General features: G+C 49.8%; 1 protein-coding gene across 1 annotated transcript; it reads left to right on the top strand.

Moving 5' to 3' along the window:
- Positions 1-2,284: 2,284 nt before the first annotated feature.
- On the top strand, positions 2,285-21,154 carry PIRT (phosphoinositide interacting regulator of transient receptor potential channels). Its single transcript, XM_080680061.1, has 2 exons — positions 2,285-2,420; positions 17,991-21,154. The coding sequence occupies exon 2, from the start codon at positions 18,024-18,026 to the stop codon at positions 18,435-18,437; it is 414 nt and encodes a 137-aa protein (XP_080536187.1). The 5' UTR covers positions 2,285-2,420; positions 17,991-18,023; the 3' UTR covers positions 18,438-21,154.
- Positions 21,155-26,071: the final 4,917 nt, after the last annotated feature.

Here is a 26,071-nt window from a genome sequence, read left to right as displayed (position 1 = left end):
CAGGGGCCAGCTCCTGCGTTGAGCATCTGTCCCTGAGTGGTCAGTGCACATCATAGCAACCGGTCGTTCCAGTCATTCTGGTTATTCCAGTTGTTTGGTCGTAAGGGTAACTTAAGCTTTTATATATATAGATGATGCAATATTTGCATGTAGCCTATGCACACTCTCTGGTATACTTTAAACATCTCTAGATTACTTAGAAAACTTAACACAATGCAAATGCTACATACATAGTTGGTATACTACATTGTTTAGTGAATAAGGGCAAGAAAAATGTCTGTACATGTTCAGCACAGATGCAACCATCGTGGGCCTAGCTCTGCACAGCACATGTCATGCACCTTTTAAAAATATTTTCATCTGTGGTTGGCTGAACTCACAAATGCAGAAACTGGATATGAAGGGTCACTTCCCTACCACTGCAGTGATTTACATACAATATATAATATATAGAGTATAAATATACTCATTAAGCACTTACTGTCCTCATAAAAAAAACCTTCATTTTATTAAGTGGATGTGGTCATTAAGGCTCAGAGAAGTTAATTTGTTTAAAGACAAATATGAGGATAGCAATCTACCTCACATACCCATCTCATAGGGTTTCTGGGGGAATGAATGAAGTATCTATAATAATAAAAGCATAATATGCTAATTAGACTGGTCGACGTTCCCGATGAAGCCAGGGCTGCCAGAGAAGCCTGGGTCCCGGGTGCCTGCCAGCGGCTGGAGGGAAGCCCGGGTCCCGGGTGCCAGAGGGAAGCCAGTGCCAGCAGCCGGGGAAAGGCCTACTCTTGCATGAATTTCGTGCATCTGGCCTCTAGTTATGCATATAAAGTGCTTAGACTAGTGTGGGCTCTGCAGGAAGTGCTGCATAAGGCTTTGTCTCACTGATGGCTACTTCTAGACCAGCCTGCCACACCCTGCAGAGTGGGAAAAGCACAGAAGTCTAAACGAAGGAGAAAATAAATGATTTGATTATTTGCATTGCAAAATAATTCGCCCCAGGTTCCTTCACAAGCCAGCCCACTGGTTTCACAAACTGAGTGAGCATCAAGGCTGAGGCACCTACAGCAAAGCAAGCAACATCTTCAAAGCTTCCAGCCACAGTCTCCGCTTTCACAGAGGAGGACACAAGAAAACCACTCAGCTTGACCCCTCGTGGCAGCTCAGTGAACAGGCCGGCCCTGTGAGCTGTCTGCTTCTCTGGCCATTTATCACACATCAACCTCTGCAGAGCCTTCCCAGTCTGGAAATTTCCTGTTTGCTTCATAGACACGGAAATCAAGATGCCAGAGATGGAAGCAGCTCTCTCCCTCCATAGCCCCTGGTTCCCTGATCACTCCTGGGGGAACCTCCCCTACAGACCACAGGGAAGCCCCCAGTGACTGTCCCCACAGCCAGGACTTCCCTTGCCCCTGGCTCACAGCCAGTGAGCAGCCACAGCTCCTCCCTTTCCCCAGTTACCATGGAGAAGGGCAGAGCCAGCCTGGTGCAGGATCTTGGACAATTTTGTTGGCTTCAGGGTACCCATCAGCATCTTGAAATGGGCAACTCAACACCTCGCATGCAGCTCTACAAGCACAGATTGAGAACTGTTCATAGAGATGGGAGTCCCTTCCCTACCAGTGCAGCCATGACCTTATTTTCTGTCACCATGATATGAAACCCCATAGGGGAAACCAGGATGGGTGGGAGAAGCAAGGGTGAGCATGCGCTGTGCCCCAGGTCAGAGCTGTCTGGGCATGGGGTGTGAGGGGCCCTGTGTGCTCTTCTTACCTCCTGCTGTGGACCCCTGGTATTTGTCACTTGTGGTGCCCACCTATCACATTGGGAAGTTCCTGGGGTTGCCACCTGGGAACCAAGGGTGTTTAATACATCTACACTGTCCTCTCCAACATCCAGAACAAGCAGAGCTCCTGACCACATTGTCAAGGCCACCTGGGCAGCGCCGCATAGCCTCTGAGGAACCCAGCCCTGCCCCACCATCCCCACCACACAATCCACCGACCCAGAGGCTCCGGGTCTCCTGGTCTCTGAGCCCAGTCAGGAAAAGCAGCCCTGCTGGCATCGCCCTGATGCGCACTCCCCAAAACTTGAAGACACACTGCAGAGATGCTTCATTAATTTTTCACAAGATTCATCTAAGAGTGGCTGAGCAGAGCTGAGCGAAGCCACATCCCCGGTGCCCGTGCCAGCAGCCCACAAAGGGTTAAGCCATTAGCCCATATCCTGGTGAGCTCATCCCCGCTGGAGCCTGCTCAGTGGCTGGACTCACTGCACACCAGCTCCTGGGCCGGCCCAGGGAGGCTTTCTCAGCTGGGATGAAGAACTTGAACAGAAACTCATTGCTGGGTTCCTCCCCGTGCAAGCCGCGCGCGACTCCCAGGTCCCCCATCCTCCCAGGGGACAGCAGGACAGTAAGTAAGGAGGGATTCACCCTTCTGCCCTTCCTCCCGTATCCAAGAGGAAGCTGCTTTTCACTTTGCTTTAGAATGTGTTGTCTTTGAACCGGAGTCAGAAGGCAAAGTGAATGACAGGCGGAGGAGAGGGGCCCTGGGAGGGGTGAGAGGCTGCCAGTGGGCAGAGGGGACTGCCCAGTGAGAGTCCTGGCAGAGCGGTGGCAAGGGAGGGGTTGCCTGGCTGTGCACCTGGCAGAGGGGAGCAGGGTGGTGTGGCATCCAGCCTCCACCCTTGGCCGGCACTGGGGGCAGAGCTGGGCAGGGAACACATTCCCAAACCTGGTCAGAGGCAGGAGCAAAACAGGCAGACACTGACGTACAAGATCACCCTCAGATCCCAGAGTGCACGGCAGGACTCAGACCCGGACAGCCTCCTGGGCATCCCACCTCAGACCTCAGCATCTACCCACCCTCCTGCTGCAGGTGCCGGGTGCCCGGCGCCTGGGAGGCGCCGGGAGAACAAAGTGCAGTGCTGGCTGGGGCATCCCCATCGCAGAAAAGGGAGACAGGTGGGAGCATATAAACACGTGTAGGGTGAGCGTGCTGTGACGGGACACCCGGTGGAGCAGACATCGTCACCTGAGCTAGTTTCGCACCTCGTTACCAGGCAGGGCCTGGGCGCGGCCGCTTGGAGACGGAGGTGAGCGGCACTGTCTAGGCTGAGTGGCCTTTGGCAAAGGTGCTTCCAAGAAGGTCTGTGAGCAGGTGACAGATGGTGGCTGTGCCCTGGTGCCAGGCAGTGCATTCAGAAATGCCCTGGCTTCTGTTTTATCAGCGCAGGCACCGAGCCCCACTCACCTTTATCAGAGAGCGGCGGTCACCACTGTGCGTCCTGTTGAGGGCAGGGCAGACACCAGCTGTGACAGCTTGCGGGGCGCCCTGGGGACTCCACTGGGACATCTCAGGAATTAAAACAAAACGACCTTGGGTCTCCCTCAGGAATAATAAGTCATGTGACTTCCACCCCAGCATCTGTGGCCACCCTGCCTTCTCCAGCAGCTGACCTGGGAAGCAGGGTGTACCACCCACCCCCCCTGCTCCAGTCCTTGCAATTCCCAGAATAGTCCAGCCGCTATCGGGGAGGGAAGCTTGGAAGGGGCAGATAACACCAGCCCCAGCCCAGCAGGGACTCTCGGATATCAGGCCGCCAGAGACATGACAAGGAGGCCAGTTAAATGTGAATTTCTCATAAACAACAACTAAGCTTTAACCTAAGTGTGTCCCGGGCTTTGTCTGGAATGTTCTCACATGAGAAAAGCATTCGTTGTTTATCTGAAACGCAAATTTAACTGGGCATTTTGTCATTTTATTGGCCAAATCCAGCAACCTGTTAATATTGATAGTGCTTCATCAGATTCAAGGAAGAATGAGCTCAAGACGTGCAGACAGGGGGTGGCAGGATGCTAGGAAGGAGGGAGTGGATAAGAAGGCAAGAGAGGGAAGGCAGAGCTCCACCCTTGAGAGAGCATGGTAGATATGGTGTGTAAAAGCCTAGGATTCGGCCGCTCCGAGCCTCAGTTTCCTTATCTGGGAAATGGGAATGATCGTAAGAAGACCACCCTCTTAGAGCTCTGAGGGTCACAAGAGATGCTCCACGTGAAGGGGCTGCTGTGTGGGGCACTGTGTGCTCTGCTGGATGGAGGCACTCAGGCCGCTTCGTCACAGGTCTGCTGCTGCTCCTCTGGCGTCAGCTCCAGGCTGCAGTGTCAGCCCTTGCGTCTTCAGCAGCTCCATGCAACAGCGCTAGGCCTAGCCCCACCCAACGCAGCCATGCCTGCCGTTCTGTTCACGGCCAGGGCCTGTCCCAAGTGTGTTCTTCATTTTCTTTGATTTGAAAAGAAAATCAAAACCGTCCCAGGGGAGCAGGATAAACTGGAACAGACAGGCTCCAAAACTCCCCTCCGATCCTGGCTCACTACTCACCTGCTGAGTAGCTCTGGGCAAGTCATTTAACCTCTCTGATCCTCAGTTTCCAAGCCTGCAAAATGGGGTACTAACCCTCCCTTCCTCGGCGCCTAAAGCTTAGATGAGGCCACGCGGAAAAAGCAGGCAGCATGGCTCCCAGCCCATAAAAAGAGTCTGACAAGTGGCAGTTATTGTTATTGTGGGACATGTCAACCCTCCCCAGTACACTGTGTCTTCTGCTCGCGAAGGGCTGCTCAGGTAGTTGGAGACTTCAAGAATGTCAGGCGAAGGCAGCCATTCTTGGCGAGGTATCAGTCCATTAGAGGCCAAGGAGGGGAGGAGGAGGAGGCTGGCCAGAGGGTCCCTCCTGGCTCCTTACAGCTGCCTCTCACGCCCCCTGGCTAGCCAGCCCCGTCCTACCACCCTCACTCGAGAACAAAGGGCATCGTGGACAACTGGGTGAGAAGAAACAGGAGAGGTGACGCTGACAGTGGCATTGATGAGCCCTCCTGCCACAGCCCCCCTGGTTATTGACTCATTTAACAAGCGTTTGCTGAGTCCTGGCCTCAGAAAGGCACGGAACTGCCTGCTGGAGAGCGTGGGAAGCCGAGGAAGCCAGCCCGGCCCACCAGCCCAGCCCCTCGAGGAGTCTGGGAGGGAACGAGGGCTTCTGGTCCTGTGAGGACAGACACCAGACACACACGGTCACCTCCAGGGCAATAGTTCACTTACTGCACTTCCATGAAGTGGTGCCTTTCAGACACTCAAGAACCTACCAGAGGGAAAAGTGTTCCCTCCTCATTATCTCGGACACTCACTGTGGCTCACCAGCTTGCATGCTCCACACACCACCAGACCCTGTGTTGGAAGATGAATATATGAGTGCGTGAGAAAAAGCCAATTCCCCTGCCAGCTCTCTCCCTTCTCATCTGAGACATCTCATCGCCTCATTTCTCAGAGACCCCGGTGGGTGAGTGAATGTGGCTGAGCGAGGACGTGTGCATGCCTCGAGCTCCCCTGTGGAGAAGGACGCTGTCTGGCTTGCCTGTGAGTTTGTGTCCAGCAGAGAATGTCACACGAGCATTGCTTGACAAGTGTCTGTGGCTGTGCTGGTGAATGCTCTTAGCTGGGAGCAGAATAGCGACCTGGAGACACAAACACTAAACCGATATAAGTAGGCAGGCTCTCCAAGTAAGCCAGCAATTACAAACACGTAGATAAGTAGACCAGTGATAACAAGATTAAGGGACCGGTCCAGGGGTTCCTCCCTTTGGATGTGTTTCTTTGCCTACCAAACCCAGTCTTCGCTCTGTCCAGGCCCCTCTGGCTCCCTGAAAGTCTGTGTTTTCCTTCAAGGGATGGAATCTGTCCAGATTCAAGATAGAAAAGGTAAAATTCTTATCATTCTTGCCCCTCTTTCCTCCCGCTCTGCCTCCCTCTCTCCTCTGTCCATTTTCATCTCCATCCCATCCCCATTCCCACCTCCATTTCCATCTCCATCTCTATCTCCATCCCCATCCTCATCCCCAAACCTATCCCCTTCTCTACCCCCACCCCCATCTCAATCTCTACCTCTATCTTCATCTCCACCTCCATCCCATCCCCAGCCATAGCCCCTTCCCCAGCCCACCTCCATCCCCATCTCTATCTTCATCCCCACTTCCATCCATCTCTATCCCATCCCCATCCCCATCCCCACCTCTATCTTCATCTCCATTCCCACCTCCATCTCCATCTCCATCTCCATCTCCATCTCCATTTTTTATCCTCTGTCCCCAATTCTCAATTTCTTCAAGATGCATCTCTCTTCCTTTCAGAATCTATTCAGAATCAGTTACACAGTCTCTCCCATAAGAGCCAGGTGACTCTTCACCCTACAGAATTCCCTTTAATGCCTTGACCTTATTTTGAGGTCACTTCACCCCTACCCACACCCTTACTTTCCTTTTCTGAGGTAAGATGTTCCGTGCCCACACCCCTACCCTGGATCCCCATGTTTCATCATATGGCTTCAACCATTATCAACATTCTGCCATCTTGGTGTAGCTATACTTCCACCTGCTCCCCAGCCTTACCCACTCCACTATTAATACTTTTACAGTTATTTTTTCTGGGGTGTAATTTACACCCATAGAAATGCACAAATTTTAGTGTTTCACATTGACAAATAGCTCCTCCATGTATCCCACATCAATATCAGGAAATAGAACATTTTCACTCACCTCAGAAAATCCAAGTGAGTTCTTCCCCACATTTACAACCACTGTTTTGAGTTTTGTCATCTTAGATTAGTTCTTAGAAGGTTCTAGAATGTTGTATAAATGAAAACATCTATAATAATAAAAGCATAATATGCTAATTAGACCAGACAGCTGAACAACCTTCCGGATGCCTTCTGGACTAAGCCTGGGCTGCAAGGGCCACCCCCCATGCACAAATTTTGTGCATCGGACCTCTAGTATAATATATGTACTCTTGTATGTCTGACTTCTTTCACCTAGCATGAGACTGATCCATGTTATGTGTGTCCAAAATGAGCTCCTTTTTGTTGCTTAGTAATATCCTATTGCATTGTTTATCTTTTCTTTTGCACATACACGAGGGTTGTTTTCTGGTTTGGGCTATTATGGGTAAAGCTGCTATGAATGCTTAAACTAGTCTTTAATGGACATGGGTTTTCATTTCTCTTGGATAAAAAAAAAAATTTAGCAGTGGAATTGCAGGATTAATGGGTAGATGGATATTTAACTTCATAAGAAACTTCCAACCTTTTTCCAAAGTGGCTGTGCCATTTACATCCTCACCAACAGTGCACGAGACCTCTCACACCACCGCTCACTGTTTGGTATTGTGAGGTTTTAACTTTTAATTCCTCCAGTGAATGTGTGGCTATATCTCATTGTCATTTTAATTTGCATTTTTTCTGTTGAATATCAATTTCAAGCACTTTTTCTTGTTCATTTATTTGTCTTCCTTTGAAATGGGCTTGTTCAGTGGTCGGCAAACTCATTAGTCAACAGAGCCAAATATCAACAGTACGATTGAAATTTCTTTTGAGAGCCAAATTTTTTAAACTTAAACTTCGTCTAACGCCACTTCTTCAAAATAGACTCACCCAGGCCGTGGTATTTTGTGGAAGAGCCACACTCAAGGGGCCAAAGAGCCGCATGTGGCTCGCGAGCCGCAGTTTGCTGACCACAGGGCTTGTTCAAATCTTTTGCCCATTTTTTAAATTAGGCTGTTTGTGTTTTTATTAATTAAATGTAGTAGTTCTTATATATTCCAGATACAAATCCTTTAACAAATACATATTTTGCAAAAATTTCCTCCAAGTCCATAGCTTGCCTATTCATTTTCTTCTTCGTCGCTTTTGAGGAGCAGTTTTCAATTATGCTGAAATCTAAATTATTGATTTATTTTTTTCTTTCTTGGTTATTGCCTTCTCTGTCCTGTCTAAGGAATTTTGCCTGCCGCCAGGTCACAAAGATATTTTCCTATATTTTCTCCTAAGAGTTTATAGTTTTACATTTATGTTCAAGTCATGTTTGTGATTCATCTTGATTAATATTTGCTGGTCGTGTGAGGTGGAGTTGTCCCATTTCTTCCCATGTGAACATCCCGTCGTTCTAGCACATTTGCTAAAGTGGCTTTCCTTTCCCCATTGAATTGCTTTGGTGCATTTGGCAAAAGTCAGTTGTCCTCGGTTACTGTTTGGCTTGCTGGCTGGTTGCTAGAGACAGCAGCCTGGCTTCCTACAGGTCTGACTATAGACAGCAGCCTGGCTTCCTACAGGTCTGACTATAGACAGCAGCCTGACTTCCTACAGGTCTGACTATAGACAGCAGCCTGACTTCCTACAGGTCTGACTATAGACAGCAGCCTGACTTCCTATAGGTCTGACTGTAGACAGCAGCCTGGCTTCCTACAGGTCTGACTATAGACAGCAGCCTGGCTTCCTACAGGTCTGACTGTAGACAGCAGCCTGGCTTCCTACAGGTCTGACTGTAGACAGCAGCCTGGCTTCCTACAGGTCTGACTGTAGACAGCAGCCTGGCTTCCTACAGGTCTGACTGTAGACAGCAGCCTGACTTCCTATAGGTCTGACTGTAGACAGCAGCCTGGCTTCCTACAGGTCTGACTATAGACAGCAGCCTGGCTTCCTACAGGTCTGACTGTAGACAGAGGCTGGCTTCCTACAGGTCTGACTATAGACAGAGGCTGGCTTCCTACAGGTCTGACTATAGACAGCGGCTGGCTTCCTACAGGTCTGACTATAGACAACAGCCTGGCTTCCTACAGGTCTGACTATAGACAACAGCCTGGCTTCCTACAGGTCTGACTGTAGACAGCAGCCCGGCTTCCTACAGGTCTGACTATAGACAGCAGCCTGGTTTCCTACAGGTCTGACTATAGACAGAGGCTGGCTTCCTACAGGTCTAACTATAGACAGCAGCCTGGTTTCCTACAGGTCTGACTATAGACAGAGGCTGGCTTCCTACAGGTCTGACTATAGACAGAGGCTGGCTTCCTACAGGTCTGACTATAGACAGCAGCCTGGTTTCCTACAGGTCTGACTATAGACAGAGGCTGGCTTCCTACAGGTCTGACTATAGACAGAGGCTGGCTTCCTACAGGTCTGACTATAGACAGAGGCTGGCTTCCTACAGGTCTGACTATAGACAGAGGCTGGCTTCCTACAGGTCTGACTATAGACAGCAGCCTGGTTTCCTACAGGTCTGACTATAGACAGAGGCTGGCTTCCTACAGGTCTGACTATAGACAGAGGCTGGCTTCCTACAGGTCTGACTATAGACAGCGGCTGGCTTCCTACAGGTCTGACTATAGACAGCAGCCTGGTTTCCTACAGGTCTGACTATGGACAGAGGCTGGCTTCCTGCTCTGGTGTCTGTTGAGTAGGAGTTGGTTTCCTGGGCTGGTTGCTGCAAATTGTGGGTCAGAGTCCTATTTTTATATGTAGTTTGACCATCATCTATTTGTATATTCAGCCTCTAATTTATTATAAACATTTACAACATACGTAAAAGTAGAGATAGTAATATAGTGAACTTCCATACATATGTCATCTAGGTTTAACAATTTTATTTTGTCATATTTGATTTAAAGTTTGGTATTTTCATGTGGATCATAGCATCACAATATGTCATCCCTATATGTTGTTTCAAGATGCATCTCAATATTTATAAAGATGTTTTCTTATGTGTCCACAATATCGTTATCATACTGAATACAAATTTTAAATCCTTAAGGTCATCCAATACTCAATCCATATTCAAACTTCCCTAAAAATATCCCAAAATGTCTTTGTACCATTGGCTTGTTTTAGTCATAGTCTAAAGAAAGGGACATATTGCATTAAGTCATATCTTTTAATTATCTTTGTTTAAACATTTTATTGATGTTTAACATACAGAGAGGAAAGCAGTCAATTAAAAGTCTGCAGCTCAAATAGAACACACCCATGTCACCAGCTACTATCAGATCAATAGTCAGACCTGCACCCCAAAAGTCTCTATGCACCCCTGCTTTCAGACACTGCCGCACCCACCAAGGGTAACTATGATCCTAACCTCCAATAGCATCAATCGTCTTATAGCTTTTTGAATTTTATTTAAATGAAATCTCATTTTATATAAATGAAAATGTGTCTGGCTTGTCTTGGTCAGCCTCCTGTTTGGAGATTCCTGCATGGTTTTCTGTAGGGAGATTGTCATTCTTTCCTACCTATGGCTGCATAGTCCCAGACCAGCCCACCCGCTGCAGGTACCCATTCCTGGTTGTGTGCGACAAATAAGTTCCACTCACTGATCTGCCTCCTGACCCTCCAAATGTGGCCTCCAGGGGAGTAGGACCTATTCTCCCTTTGGAAATTGATGCCCAAAGGGCTGAGCCAACATTCAAATCTGTGGTTAGTCCAGGGGGCCCCGCGTCTCTGGCCTTCCACTGTCTCTCACCTGGAGATCCTTACCTTAACTACACCTGCAGAGACACTTATTCCAAATTAGGGTCACATGCTGAGGTTCTAGGTAGACAGTTGAGCCCACTGCAGGTGCTTAGGGACTCATTCAACCCAAGGCCCCAAAACTTAATCCAAACCTGAAAGCATGGTTCTTCCCAGGGGACTGCTCCCAGGTGTTGCCAAGTCCCTCACAGAGCAGCAGTGTCAAGGCCAAATCCTCTAGCACCTGCTAAGTGCCAGGCTGTGCTCCGTGGGACACTGTTGGGTGGAGGGTGAGTAAACTCAGCCTTGCAGTTTGCAAGCGATGAGGCTGGGAGGGAGGGAAGGCCAACCTGTGGCACTGGTTCTTCACCAGCTTGGTTTTGCCCCCCAGGGGCACTTGGCAGTGCCTGGAGATGTTTTCAATTATCATGACTGAAGTGGGGAACCACTGCTGAAAGGTGGGTAGAGGCCAGAATGTTACTAACTACCCTACAATGCACAGGACAGCCCCCACCACAAGGAATTATTGGGCCCAAACATCAATAGTATCACTGTTGAGAATCCCTGGTATCAGAAAAGAATAGAATCTTTTAGAATTTTAATAAAAAGTTATAAAGCACATACTGCCCGCCAGGAGGTGATTTCCAGGGAGCCTGCATTCTCAGAATTCACGTGTGATTCACCACCCGTGGGCCTATCTAAAACAGCTTTAGAAGTCTCTCAGCCCAACCTCTTCACGAGACTGATGAGGAAACAGGAACCAAGAAAGAATAATTTTATTAGCAACAGGGCCTTCTCTTAGACCCCGGGATGTGTCACACACACAGCAAAGTTTTGTGAGTTGATAGTCACTCCACCCCTGGGAGACAGATACTCTGTTATCTGTATCTCATGCATGGCTACTAAGCCTCAGGGTGGTAAGTAACCTGCCCAAAGTCCCAGAGCTCAGGAAGGCAAACTGGGTTCAAACACAGTCTTTCCAGATCTTTCTGTTGCATGCAGACACTGCAAGTAAGTTAAGTGCTTGCTGGGCCTGCGAAGGAGTGATTCTTCCCAGTACAGTGTTCATCCCACGGCCACACCCTGCCTGCCCTTCACTATCCATGGGCTCACCTCTTCCTGAGTGAGTCCTATTTTCAATCCTCACCTGACACCCGATGTTTTTCATTGATTTTTTTTTAAAAGAGAGAGGAAGGGGAGGGAGAGAGAGAGAGAGAGAGAAAAACATCACTGGACTAACTCCCATACATGCCCCAAACTAGGAACAAACCCACAACCTATGTTTGTATCCTGAATGGGAATCGAACCCCCAACCTTTTGGTATACGGGAGGACGCACCAACCAACGGAGCCACCGGCCAGGGCAGTAAGTAAACTAAGTTAAAGATTCCTATTTTGGGGTTTCATGGGCCATTAGAATTTAGATGATAGATGATAGCTAAATAAATGTAGATAGATAGATAGATAGATAGATAGATAGATAGATAGATAGATGATAGATAGATAGATATGGATAGATAATAGATAGGCAGACAGACATCTGTACAGGCTAGCCAACCTTCTACCTTGGCAAATACAGATACTAACAAAACCAATGATCATCTTCCATTATGGTCATTTCTTTTTTTTTTTAAATAAATTTTTATTGTTCAGATTATTACAGATAGTCCTCTTTTTCCCCCATAGCTCCCTTCCACCAGATTCCGCCTCCCATGCCCTTACCCCCCTGCCACTGTCCTCATCCATAGGTGTAAGATTTTTGTCCAATCTCTTCCTGCACCCCTCACACCCCCTTGCCCCCGAGAATTGTCAGTCCACTCCCTTTCTATGCCCCTGATTCTATTATATTCACCAGCTTATTCTGTTCATCAGATTTTTTTATTGACTTGATTTTTAGATTCACTTGTTGATAGATATGTATTTGTTGTCACTTCGTTGTTCATAATTTTTATCTTTACCTTTTTCTTCTTCTTCCTCTTCTTAAAGAATACCCTTCAGCATTTCATATAATCCTGGTTTGGTGGTGATGAACTCCTTTAGCTTTTTCTTGTCTGTGAAGCTCTTTATCTGAACTTCAATTCTGAATGATAGCTTTGCTAGGTAGAGTAATCTTGGTTGTAGGTCCTTGCTGTTCATCACTTTGAATATTTCTTGCCACTCCCTTCTGGCCTGCATCGTTTCTGTTGAGAAATCAGCTGACAGTCATATGGGTACTCCCTTGTAAGTAACTAACTGTTTTTCTCTTGCTGCTTTCAAGATTCTCTCTTTGTCTTTTGCCCTTGGCATTTTAATTATGATGTGTCTTGGTGTGGTCCTCTTTGGATTCCTTTTGTTTGGGGTTCTCTGCACTTCCTGGACTTGTAAGTCTATTTCTTTCACCAGGTAGGGAAAGTTTTCTGTCATTATTTCTTCTAATAGGTTTTCAATATTTTGCTCTCTCTCTTCTTCTGGCACCCCCATAATTCTGATGTTGGTACTCTTGAAGTTGTCCCAGAGGCTCCTTACACTATCTTCATATTTTTTGATTCTTTTTTCTTTTTGTTTTTCTGGTTGGGTGTTTTTTGCTTCCTCATATTTCAAATCTTTGGTTTGATTCTTGGGGTCCTCTGGTCTACTGTTGGATTTCTGTATATTATTCTTTATTTCAGACAGTGTATACTTAATTTCTGACTGGTCCTTTTCCATTTTTTTGGCATTCTCATTAAGATCCTTGAAGGTCTCACTAAGTTCCTCGGAGGTCTCACTAAGTTTCTCAGTGGTTTCTAGAAGATTCTTGAGTAACCTTATAACTGTGGTTTTGAACTCTGTATCCAGTAGTTTGCTTTCCTCCATTTCTTTCATTCGTGACATGTTTCTTTGTCTCTGCATTTTGGCTGCTTCCCTGTATTGATGGAGTGGCTTTGTGTGGTAGGTGACCTATAGGGCTCAGTGGCTCAGCCTACCCAATCACCTGAGGTGGACACTCTTGGTGCACCCCTTTGTGGCCTGGATGCACAGTTTTGTTGTAGTTAAGCCTTGATTGCTGTTGGTACACTGGGAGGAATTGATTTTCAGGCCAATTGGCTGTGAGGATCAGCTGTGTCTATAATGAAAGAACTGCTGTGCTGGAGACACCCTTATGGGGCAGGACTTGCATAAGTGAGGCTTTGGTGCTCACTGAGTCTGCCTCTTGAGTGTGTCACTTATGAATGTGAGGAGTTGAAATCTGGTATCGTCTCACACTGACCACTAGGTACACTGGCTCCTGGATCTTCAAGGAGGTGCAAGTCAACTACTGTCTAAGGCAGTGGTCAGCAAACTGTGGCTCGTGAGCCACTTGTGGCTTTTTGGCCCCTTGAGTGTGGCTCTTCCACAAAATACCACGGCCTGGGTGAGTCTATTTTGAAGAAGTGGCGTTAGAAGAAGTTTAAGTTTAAAAAATTTGGCTCTCAAAAGAAATTTCCATCATTGTACTGTTGATATTTGGCTCTGTTGACTAATGAGTTTGCCGACCACTGGTCTAAAGCCACCCAGCAGGAGCTACAGCATGATCTGCAGATTTCTCCTCTTTGTTTGGGGTTTGGAAGTTTGGGAGCTGACCCAGCTGCAATTTGTTAGGTTAAGCTGAGATAGGGCAGGCCATTCATATGCAAAAGCCACTGCGCACAGTTTGGGTGGGTTTGTAAATTGGGCAGGGCGGGGTCTCAGGGAATCACTAGGGCGTGGCAAATAGCAATGGCTGCCAGTCAGCCATCTCTGCATCTCCACGTTTCCGTGTCTCCGAGTCCCGCACCCCAGTGTGGTAAACAATGATTCCTGCACGCAACCCTGCGAGAAAGCCACCCTCACTTTCATACCCGATGCCAGACAATCCATTTTCTCCCCGTAGGAGTCTGTGTCCCCAGAGTCTCCCCGGAAACTGGAGTTCAGAGCAGTCAGGAGCTTGTGTCCCCCTCCTGCTTGAAAAAGACAATCTTTTCCTCAGTTGCCAGCCCTCTCTACGTGCACGCCTCCGTACCTCTGCTTTTCCGCGGCTCTGTATCTCCTACACAGTCTCAATGTGCTTTTTTCTTTCCTTCTAGTTGTAGAACTTCCACTCAGCCAGCTTTCCCGTGGTTCTGGGTGATAGTCGTTTTGTCTTTTAGTTGTAGTTTTGGTGTGGTTGTGAGAGGCAGCACGTACGGGTGTATACCTTATGCTGCCATCTGGGGTTCCCATCATGGTCATTTCATAAAATGAAGTAATGCCCAACAAGGAAGGAAGAACAGAATCTCAGAATAAAAATAGTCCTTTAAACTAAATGAATGCAACACTATGAAAAACAACAGTGACCTTATTTCCCTGCTATATGCTGAGTCACTATTCAATTACTTATCTATGGCACTCATCTTCAGGAAGAGTTAGTTTACTGCAGAAAGAAGCCCCAAAGTGAAAAACTCAGACTTTGTCAGAGTTGAAGGACTCTCCGGACTCATCCAGACCACTGTGCTCTGTGCAAGGAGCTCTGAGTCCAAAGACCATGGCCTGAGTCCCAGCACAGCCGCAGAGGAAGCAGGGGGCTTCAGCCTTGCCCTGAACCTCTCTGGGCCTCAGTCTCTGCTGTTATAAACTGGGAATTCATTAATGAGCGCCTCACAGGGATAAAGAACATGTGTGAGTCCCTCTGCCTCCCTCAGAGTCCAGGAACCCACTGTCCCTGGCAGGGGTCTCACCTCCAGTTGCCCACTTCCTGTTCATGATGCAGTGGCCACCTCACAACCCAAGAGTAGCTCAGGGGAGTAGTCCTTCCTCCTTCAGCCCAGCTCTCCTCCAGCACAGTGGAGAACGGCCAGATTCCCCTCTGTAGCATCTGAGCAGCGAGCCCTTCTGCCCTGGGCCTTCCCCATGAAGTGGTGGAAATGGCGACCCAGAGAAAACCCCCGTGAAGGTGTCAGACTGCCCACCTAAGGAACTGGGTGGCAATGACCACCGCAAGGTTCCTGGCTAAGATGTCCTCAGACCCCTTTCCTGCCTCCAGACCACGGGGGAAGAGGTCACTTTAAAATGACTACTTAGCCTAGCTAGTTTGACTCAGTGGATAGAGCATCAGCCTGCAGACTGAAGGGTCCCAGGTTCGATTCCAGTCAAGGGCACATGCCTGGGTTGTGGGCTTGATCCCCAGTGAGGGGCATGCAGGAGGCAGCCGATCCATGATTCTCTCTCATCATGGATGTTTCTCTCTCTCTCTCTCTCTCTCTCTCTCTTTCTCTCTTCCTCTCTGAAATCAATAAAAATATTTAAAAAAATAAATGACTACTTAGCTTTGCAAATACTCCACAGGACTGAAGGAAGATGAACACCTGTCTGCACGTCCAAAGCATGTCAGCATACTTCTCAGTCTTTGGAGGCAGCAACCCACGCTCCTCCTCCAGAGGAGTATATATGAGTGAATACCACGTGCTGAAGGCCCGGCAATGCTATCATTCCCCTTCCTCCCTGTCTCAGGGAGGCGCCTACACTGCTGCTCTGGACAGTGGGAACATGTGCTTTGGAGACGGGGGGACACTACCCTGTGGTGGCTCAGGGGGTGGATGTTGAGGCGATTTGCTTGAAATTAACATTGTAGGAAGTGTTGAAGGACAACCCAGTCACTAAAGGGACTTTCTATGGAAGTGCCATGGTAAAGAAAAAACTGCAGGTGCAGAGGGTTGGGGCTGCAGACACCATCTCCTTTATCCCAAGCTGTCTTTCACCAGGGCTGGTGCCACAGTTTCCAAAAATGCACCCCCCTCCATATTTGGGTCTGGCTCTCTGTTTAGGGTGGGTCAGGTGGACCCATTGTGACTGGGAAGAATAGCCTACTTTCTCTCCCAATAAACTTTTTGCTGTGATGAGAAATCTCTCCCATCCCACTCACACGAGGGATATTAGTAGCTGCTGGTTTGAGTGGGGCTGATGGGGTCAGAGGCACCTGGGAAACCTGGAGGAGGAGGGGAGAACAGACCAAGGACCAAAGGCAGCTGATCAGAGGAGGGAGAAGAGCAGAGGCTTGGGAGAGCGCTGCTTGGGAGCTCCTCCCAGGCAGGCGGGGGCCCTGCAGAAAGCAGTGAGAGAGGCTGTGGATCCAGGAGACAGAAGAGAGAGTGGCCAGCCTGGTCCCCCAGCGCAGTGCACCTGAGCGTGTGCAGGGAGGCACCAGGCTCCTCCCGGAAGAAGGGCGTAGGTATAAGCAGTGCTGTAAGGAAAGCTGGACTTATTGTTGGAGACCAGTGGATGGGAAGGAGGGAGGGAGAAAAAGGAGAGAGAGAGGGTGCAGTGGGGGAGGGAGGCAGAAAGTTACTCGTTCTCTCCCTCATTTGATTAAAGCTGCACAGAATCTCAGTCTAGGGCAGAGTGCTGTCCCCGATCCTCTGGAGATAATGCAAAGCGGAGTGAGGGCGATCACTTGGGGATGACCTCCAGACAGGTGCCTGGACTCTGCTGGCCTCCTTCCTCCTCCCCGACACAGAGAGTATCTAATACCAGGAGAGTGTCTAAAATCATTCATCTCTTACTGACTTGCAAACATATAGGCATTTGCACTTAAACCCATCATTTCTAATCATGGAATGAAAGGTTTTAATCTCACCTTAACGGTGATTGAGCCTGCGTGGCTCTGGGGGAGGATTTGGGAGCTGAGTGTTGCTTCTCAGCAGCTGGCATTGGTCTGCACAGGTGACCACCTGCCTCCCCATGGGACTGGGGGATGAGAGAGCTCTGGTGACTGCGAGGTACACTGATGGGCTCTAGGTAAGAAATTGGAATAGGCAGTTGGGCTCAATCCCCTTAAGAACAGGAAGGTGGGAATCTGATGTGATTCACGTGGGCAGTGGGAAAAGGGGTCATTTAAATATTAAAGGTCACACTGAACCTGAGGCATCACTGACCTGTGCTGACAAAGCACATAAAATCCCAGGCTGCACTAAAAGATGGGCTCCAACCCGTCCGTAGCCCATGGTGTAAGAGAAGGGCAGACTGGGTTTAATCCAACCTTGTGGTAATTTGCTTCACTTCTCTGAGCCTTGGCTTTCTCATCTGTAAAATAGGATGCTTACCTCACAGGGGTACTGTGAGGTTCCAGTTTGATGAAAGAGTGTTTAGTGCAGCGCCTGGCACACAGCAGACACTGCACCTGTGCGTGCACACACACACGGTTATGTATTAAGTATCACTACTCTAATGGACAAATGATACCCTTTATGGAGTGCTTACAATATGCTAGACATTGTTCCAATGCATTACATGTCTTAATTCATTGAACCCTTTTGAAAACCCTACAAGTGGTAGTATTATTCCATCTTATATATAAGAAAATTGAGGCACAGAGACATTAAGTAACTCACTCAAGATCACAGAGCTAGAAAGCTATTGAGTCTGAAAGTCAGATGCCAATCAGTAAACTGTTGATTTTGTTGTTTAATGGGCACTGCTGTTCCCAGTTTTGAATACTAAAAACTTGATTAGATAATATTATACTTATCTCTTATAAGAAGAACACATATCAGCTTGAGTGGTTTCTATTTTATGTGGCTCTCATCTGATTTTCCTTTGGCTTCAGCACAAAAGCCCTGCCTGACCCTCCACTAAGGCCAGGCTGGAGGCGGATGCTGAGAGCAGGAAGGTGTGTGAGGAACCCTTTGGCTTTGCCCTTGCTTCTAACTGCTGCAGGTCCCACATGCCGGGTCCTGAGGAGCTGTGACGATGGAGGCTCTCCCCAAAGCCCTGGAGATCGATGAGAAGTCTCCTGAATCCAAGGACCTGCTGCCCAGCCAGACTGCCAGCTCCCTGTGCATCAGCTCCAGAAGTGAGTCTGTCTGGACCGAAGCCCCCAGGAGTAACTGGGAGATCTACCGCAAGCCCATCGTCATCATGTCCGTGGGCGGTGCCATCCTTCTCTTCGGCGTGGCCATCACCTGCTTGGCCTACACCCTGTCTCTGGGTGAGATGAGCCTTAAGGTCCTTAAGATGACAGGGCCTGCGTTCCTGTCCTTGGGACTCATGATGATGGTGTGTGGGCTGGTGTGGGTGCCCATCATCAAGAAGAAACAGAAGCAGAAGCAGAAGCAAAAGTCCATGTTCTTCCAGAGCCTCAAGTCTTTCTTCTTAAATCGCTGATGCTGGCCTCCCCTGCTGGCCTCCCCTCGTCCTGCACCTCAACCAGGAGAAGGAGATCTGATGACCAACATCCAACATCCCATCACCTTGGTGGTGGGGTTTGCCATAAAAGTGATCCAGGCAAGCCCACTTCCAGGATCTGTGGAAAAGAGAGAGCTCAGGACTCTGCCCTCCATGTAGTTGGGGTGCATTGCTGGATGCATCTCATTTAGTGTCTTATTACCTACGCTCCCCTAGATCCTGCCCGCAGCCATCCCCTTTCATGGCTCTCATTCCCTGTCATGCCTTCAGGCATTCAGGAGTCACTCAGCTAACTCTCTCTGCCAAGTGCTATGCATGTTGGGAAATTCCTTGGGGTAGGCTATGCCCCACAGAGAGCCTCATGTTTACATAGCTGAGTGCCTGAGCTAGATTCACATTTGCATCCTTCTAGAATGAAACTGACCAACAGTGGTCCTTCAGAGAGGGGAGGGAGGGCTGACTTCTGACCCCTGGGTTTGCCAGCCCGGCTCGTGTGTGAGATATTGACTTGCATTTCGAGAGATCAGACAAGTCACAAGTATCATACATTCCAAAGAGTGAAGTGAAGGGGCTAGGGAAGCCACGATCCCCCTGGACAAGGTGGGTCAGCCAGCCGAGGAAGTTAAGTCTCAGTTACATAGTATTTACAGAGTCAGTGGGGTGGCTAGGGGTGTCACAGTTTCTCCTTGACCTTCTAACTCCTTCTCCTTGACTACTCTCCCCTCTGAGTTTGCCAACTAGCCAAGGACAAGTGCATGTGGCCCTAACATCCTCTTTGTCCCTACCCTTGATTCTAGAACAGCAACGATGAGCTTCAGAGGGATTCTATAAGATTGCTCTCTCCTTCACCGCCATTTAGAATCAAAACTTCCAGGACAAAATTCCACATTTGAATGGCCTGTAGGTTTCCAGAGATGGAATTCAGTTTCAAAAATCTACCTCCCTGCCCCCACCCACCAAATAAGCAAACATATATTATGGGCCAAGCCCTGGGCTGGGAGCAGACAGACACGTTCCTGCTCTAGTCTTCTTCCCAAAATGCAAGATACAGCCCCACCAGCAGGCACTGCAATACCTTGGGCTGTGGACTTGATGGAGAAATGTGGGTGGGTGTGGCAGCAGGAGGGGGCATCTAACCCCGACTTGAGAGAGGACATAGAGGTCACTGGAGTCCCCATCATTCAATCTGGGAACAAAAGGAAAATGAGAGCTAGCAAAGAGGAGGAAGGAGAGGCATCTGGGGCAGCAGGAACTGTCTGTGCAAGCTGGATGGGGGAGGGAGCATGATAACATTTAGGAAACTGCATAGAAACTCTTCTAACCTCCCAAATGTTGCACTTCACCCTCCCTTGTGGCTGCTTCTCCCCCAAGAGCCTCAGGACAGCTTTTCCTGGGCCAAACCGAGGGCCTCCAGGGTGTGTGGGAGACTGGAAGGGGGTTTCCTGAGGGCCTGCCAAACAGAGAGCACCCATGTGGAAGGTGCTCCCAAGGCCAGAGACCCTCAGGTGACAGGCGAGGAGGGGTACCTGAGACAGGTTGCCACCACGCTGCCCTAGGTCAGTGGGAAGCATCTGATAAGGAGCTGGGAGAGAGATGTGTCCTGCCCTGCACTCATCCTGGGCTTGGGCTGACTCCCTTCACTCCTTAGTCTTCTGGCCTCGGTCACCATGGCAACCTTTCTCTCAACGGCCCTCCAGGCATCTCCATCTGTTTCCCTCTGCATCATGGGAAATTCCATGAAGGCAGGTACCTGTGACATGAGGGCATCCCATACCCTTCCTACTTAAAGAGCCAAAGTTCAGGGAGCTGGTGGCCTTTGAGCTTCACCCAGAATGGTCATGTCGTTCACTCAGTGTGGCCGGGTCCTTTAGCCCACCTGCCCCTGCACACAGGGGGTCAGGATCAACCCTAGGGTGTTGCAAGTGCTATGTCACTAACTGTAGTTCCGGTGCCCCCAGTGACCGGCTTGCAGATCATTTCCTTTCTCTGACGTGAAGGTCAGCCCTGTAATGTCATTCCTACATTCCTTGATGCTTTCTCGCCGGGGAGTAAGTGGGGTGGTCTCCCAGTTAGCGCAATGGAAATCCACACTCGCTGTGTCTTGATTCATCTGCCAGAAAGCTGGTCATCTGGGCAGAGCTGTGGGAGGGGCCCCAGCTGGATGTCACTACCACCATTTCTTAGTAGAAGGAAGTTTGGGGACCGCCAGGAATCTAGAAAGTGTCCAAGCTCTGGACTCCCCTTGCAGGCTGCAGCAATACTTGCCCACATTCCCTGCTCCTCAAGCTAGTTTTTCAGACAGGAAAGTTAGGAAAGCTCTGAGGAAAGCTCCCCAAGCATCATGCAACCCCCTTGAGGTCCCCTATACAGATGTGGGCCTAGGAGCACGCCAGCGTCGCACTAAAGGGTTTTGCCAAAGCCTCACCCCGTGGAAGCCTGAGGTGTGGGTGTGCCTGGCCTGTGAATGCAGCCCAGGTCAGATGCCTCGTCTCTGACAAAAGCTCCACCACATGACTGTGTTCATGCCTGAGGGTCAGGGACAGGGCCAGCATCCTCACGCTCAGCCAGCTGGATTGCATTATCCCCCATCACTATTCTCTCTGGAGAGTGCAATTGAATCTGAGGCCTAAAGGAATTGATGTCATGTTGAATTGTATTCAACTTGCTACTTACCAGTGAATTCTACTTCTATTTAACAGTGTCTGCTGTTTCATTCTGCTCCACCAGAATTCCCGGGACTGGATCCACTCATTCATTCCTCTAAGCTGCCCCTCTCCTCACAACATGTCCACTCCCGCATCCGGGAGCTGCCCAGGAGAAAGGGGGCAGGGTGGGTTTCATGCATGGTTCCTCAGGGCCTCACAGGAGCTGATGACCCCAATCTCCATCCCATCCGTCCAGGAGGGAGGCCACAATAGATGCAGAAAAGGCAGCTTCCAAATGAGTTAGTGGTCCGGGGCGGGGGGGAGGAAGGGGGGCAGGCAGCACCCAGGCCAGCCTGTCACTGTCCCCAGGAACTAGCACAAGGGTGGCAGTTCAGCTCCCGGGACCTTCATGGTCTCCTTCTTCCTCCTAAGCCCTCCTTTCTCCCGGTCCAGCCTCTCTGCCCCTCTAGGTCTGTATCCCGACTCTCTTCACTGGGCTCCCACCAGATTCCCCTGTCCCAGCTTTTTGCTTGTCCCAGCTTGCTCTGTCCTCTGAGGGAAAACAAGAGGGTGGTGCTAGGTGTGCACCGGTGAGCAGTGTGTTATTCCTGCTTCCACTCCTGCAGCACCGTCAGTCGTGACGCCCCACCCGCCTGCCCTCCACACCCACCCATCGTCACTATCTCCACCCACCAAGACCAGAGGCCCCTGGAAAACTAACCCCCGAACCCCAAGCGTGTCTGTATTAATTGTGGGCCAGGGAGCTGCCTGAGTATGGCGAGGCCTCTGGGTGACACCTCTGAGTGCTGAGGGCTTGGGTAGTGGGGAAGGCGGTGTGGGGGGCTGTCAGAAGGGGCAGGAGGAGAGAGGTAAGAGGCACCTGGCAGAGACATTCTGCAGTGGAGTTGGAAGAACAGAGGAGGGGCCCAGCTGAAAAGAATAAACATTCCGAGAGTGTTTACCGCATGCGAGGGGCTGCTCTGAGCACTCTATGCATGAACTCACTTAAGCCTTTCCAAATGCCCAGACCTGGGGTACTACTGCTATCACCCACCCTTAACCAGTGAGTAAGTGAGGCACAGGGACCCCGAGCTAGGACAACACCCAGCCAGGACTGAATCCAGGCAGCCTGGTTCCACAGGCCACACCCAGGGCCCCACCCAGTCAGCCCTCCAAAGGCCTCTGAGGGGGAGCAAAAGTGCTAGGGTCATGGCAGAGCAGGACAAGTAAGAATGGAGCTGGGGTTGGGGTACAGGCTGGAAGGATGAAGCAATCAGGGGCCCAGAACACCACCGGGAAAGGGGCCAGGAGCCAGGGGGACACAAGGAGGCAGCAGCCAGGCAGACCCAGCATTCTGAGGGGCCAGCACCCAGCTGGGGGCATTCGCATAGGTTTCACTTGCCCCCACATCCAGTCCGTTTTAGCACATTTTACAGAGAAACAACCACGGCTTAGAAAAGTAAGGAGCTTGTCCCAGATCTCACACCCCATAAGCAACCGATCAGAGATTTAGGCCCAAAGCTGCTCTGAGGTCCCATGTTCTCATCCCCTGAACTCCTGGTTTTCTGCCACGTGAATGGTCAGAGGCAGGAATGGGGGTCTAACCACCAGCATGAGTGATACTGTCAGAGCAGGGGGCCTTGGTCCAGCCCTTGTCCCACAGGCCAGACTCTCCTGCTGACCAGCAGGAGGCTTTGGAACTGCCTGGCCCTGGCTACTGTGCCTTTCCATCACATTGTAGGCCAAGTTCATAACCCCTCAGAAGTTCAAGGTCACTTCCCGCAGGAGTACCCAGAACCAGACAGCAGTCAAGATCCAGTATCATTTCTCAAGGGCTTGGAGCTGCTGGACTCCAAGTCTTCCCGCAGGGAGAGGTGCTATGGGACATTTGTCCTGTTCCCATTTTTCAAAAGACCCTCCCTGCCCCATTCAAGATGAGAGAGGAGTCACTGATGAGCCTTGGACCTGGCCTCCTAGACCCTGCTACACCAGGTCTTCACATAGCCAGGTCCTACCTCCTGCCCCAACAGGACCCTGAGCCTGTGCCCTCAGCTCTCACTGGGAGCAGCCAGCTCCTGTCTGAGGTTTCCATCTACGCAGACTGCACACCACTCCAGGGGCCACACCGGCCACCCAGCCCCTGGCACGTCTGTCCAGAGACCCTGCCATCGAGAAGCAGCAGTATGGTCTGTCCTTTCCTGGACGTGTCTCCCCACGGGTCCTTCCCTAGACCCCTCTCTCCTCCCTGCTCTCCTGCTCCAAATGGTTCCTTCTGGACCAGGGCTCCAGTTATTCTGCGTGCTGGTGACTCCCCATCTATCCTCAATGTCTAGATGCCTGTTAGAAAATGTGTCAGCTTCCTGTGTCTGCTGTAAAAAAAATCATCATCAACGTAGTCGTTCAAATTAAAAAATAAATTCAAACGTTTATTAAAATTTAGTATGCAATTTATTACCTTATCATTTTGAAAGTCAGAAGTCCAAAACGGATCTCACAGGAGGCACTCAAATCAAGATGTGGGAGGGGCTGCCCTCCTGCTGGGGGCTCCTGGGAAACTCGGCTCCTTGCTTTTCCAGCTTCTAGGCTGCCACACTGCTTGGTGTGCGGCCCCCTCCTCCACCTTTCGAGCCAGCAACCACATCAGTCCTACCTTTGCTTCTGTCACTATGTCTCCTTCTCTGACTCTCCTGCTTCCCTCTGTCCCTTATGAGGACCTGGTGGTCCTGCTGGGCCACCTAAATGACCCACTCCCACCTCCCCATTTTAAGAGCCTGGTGTTAGTTTGCCACGGCTGCGACAACAATGTATCACAGACTGGGTGGGGGCTTCAACAACCGATACTGATTTTCTCACATTCTGGAGGCTAGAAGTCCAAGGTGTCGGCAGGGCGTGCAGATGGCCACCTTCTCCCTGCATCTTCACATGGCCTTCGCTCTGTACACGTCTGTGTCCTAATTCCCTCTTCTTATAAGGACACCAGCATGTAAATGAGTGCCCACCAATGACCTCATTTTAACTGAATTACCTCTCTCCAGGCCCTGTCTTCAAATACAGCCACATTCTGAAGTACTTGGGGTTAGCACTTCAATGTGAATTTGGTGGGGGACACAATTCACCCCTTAATTTAATCACACCTGCAAATTCCTTTTTGTCATGTGAGGCAATTTATTCACATGTTTCAGGGTGGAGGATGGAGACATCTTTGGGGAGGGGAGTGATGGGGCATTATTCTGCTTGCCACAAAAACCTTCACCTCCAGACCTCCAGCAGCTTAAACGCAACCTGCCCCAATGGAATCCCTGCCCCACTCCTCTTCTCCATCACCTGTCTCAGGGAAGGACACTGCCATTCACCAGCCTTCTGCAAGCTGCCCCTGCCAGAATCTAGTTCTAGGGAAAGTGTCAGAGACTACTGCTTCCCTGTCCAATATCTTTTCCCCATCTTCCCTGGGAATAGCACCTCCATTTTATTGGGGGCAGCAATATGCTCAGTTAAACTATGATATTCTTCAGACCCCCTACGACAAGAGTTGACCCCTGTGATGCATTTGAAACACTGGTGGTGGGCGGGACAAGGAAACTCCTCATCTGCCAGAGCTCTTTCCCTCACCCCCCTTCTCTGAGCGCAGACACCATGGTTGGGACCATGTTGGGACCATGAACCAATCTTGAGAATAGCAGCCATTGCCCATGAGAGCAGAGCAGAGGGGGGGAGACTCCTGCGCCCCAGTGGCATCTGGGGAGTCACTGGGCTGCCTGGCCCCATCTCCCACAGAAGGCAGAAATAAACCCTTACATTAAGTCACCAGTGGTTTGGGTCTGTCACTTGCAACCAATACAATTCCTACTTATATAGGTGACTGTGGGCTCACATGGCCTTCCCTGAGGGTGGAGTCCCTGTGATGGGATTATTATTCTGATAAGAAGAAGAAGGACCACAAGAGCCTTCTCTCTCTCTTTTTCTCCTCTCTCTCTCTCTCTCTCTCTCTCTCTCTCCATGTACCAAGGAAGTCTGGGGAAAGAGCTATTTTCTTCCTCTCAGCTATTTGGTTAGATCTGGGACCATTATACCTAGGACAGAGACTATCATACATAAGTTCCAAATCAGTGCCATTACGTGTTCTCCACCTCAGAGCATCCTCTGAGTCGCTAAGGAGACAGGAAGAAGGGAGAGGGAGTTACGAGCAGTACCACCTCAAAGGGCTCAGACTTCGTGCCCTCCTGTCTCTGATGCAGCAGGGACCTTCCACAGCCTGGGCCTCGGGTGGTGGGCAGGGAAAGAGTGTGCTCACACAGGGCACCCCTGGCTCTCTGCGACCTCTCGGGCTGTCCACCTGCTTTGAGTGCTGAGGCAGGGGAGGGTGGGAGAGGGTGGCAGGAAGGACTGATTGTATGAAACTAGCTACCATTAATGGGAGGAGACCCCTGGATGATCAGCTGTCTCTCCCAGGTCCCAGTCTCCACGGCTGTCAACATCAAAGGAACACAAACTCCCCGACCACACAGTGTTCTGTATAGGTTGAGAGTGTGGAAGCTGGAGACAGCATCTGGCTCACTTCCCTCTGGGCCTAGACGACTTACTTCACTTGTCCGTAGTCCCATCTTCACAACTGCAAACAGGGTCAATGAAAGTGCCTGCCTCCTCTGAGCACTAACTGGGATAATTCACACAAGGAGTCTCATCTATGAAGCCCTGATAATAGTTATTATTAATGCAACAGACTATGCAAGGTAGTCTATGCAAGATTGGATATCCTCCTAAATGATTTCATACAAAGGAAGAATGCAAATCTGTACAACCGAGTGTAAGATGATTAGGGGGGAAAAGGAGAATGGGGGAGGGGTACTATATACTGTGCAGCCTTGCCAATAGGAGCCTGACACTGGCCAATGACTTTATTCTGATGTGTGTGACCCTCCCTCTGGCTTTGCCTCTCTGTCACCCTTAATCGATCACCAAGGCCTGTAG

This window comes from Plecotus auritus (assembly GCF_963455305.1).
Source record: "Plecotus auritus genome assembly, chromosome: 7".
Taxonomy (NCBI): Eukaryota; Metazoa; Chordata; class Mammalia; order Chiroptera; family Vespertilionidae; genus Plecotus; species Plecotus auritus.
This window is presented reverse-complemented; position numbering and strand designations above follow the sequence as displayed.

Excerpts from the sequence above, each read along its gene's own strand:
- PIRT (XM_080680061.1), top strand. The coding sequence starts at position 18,024 with ATGGAGGCTCTCCCCAAAGCCCTGGAGATCGATGAGAAGTCTCCTGAA.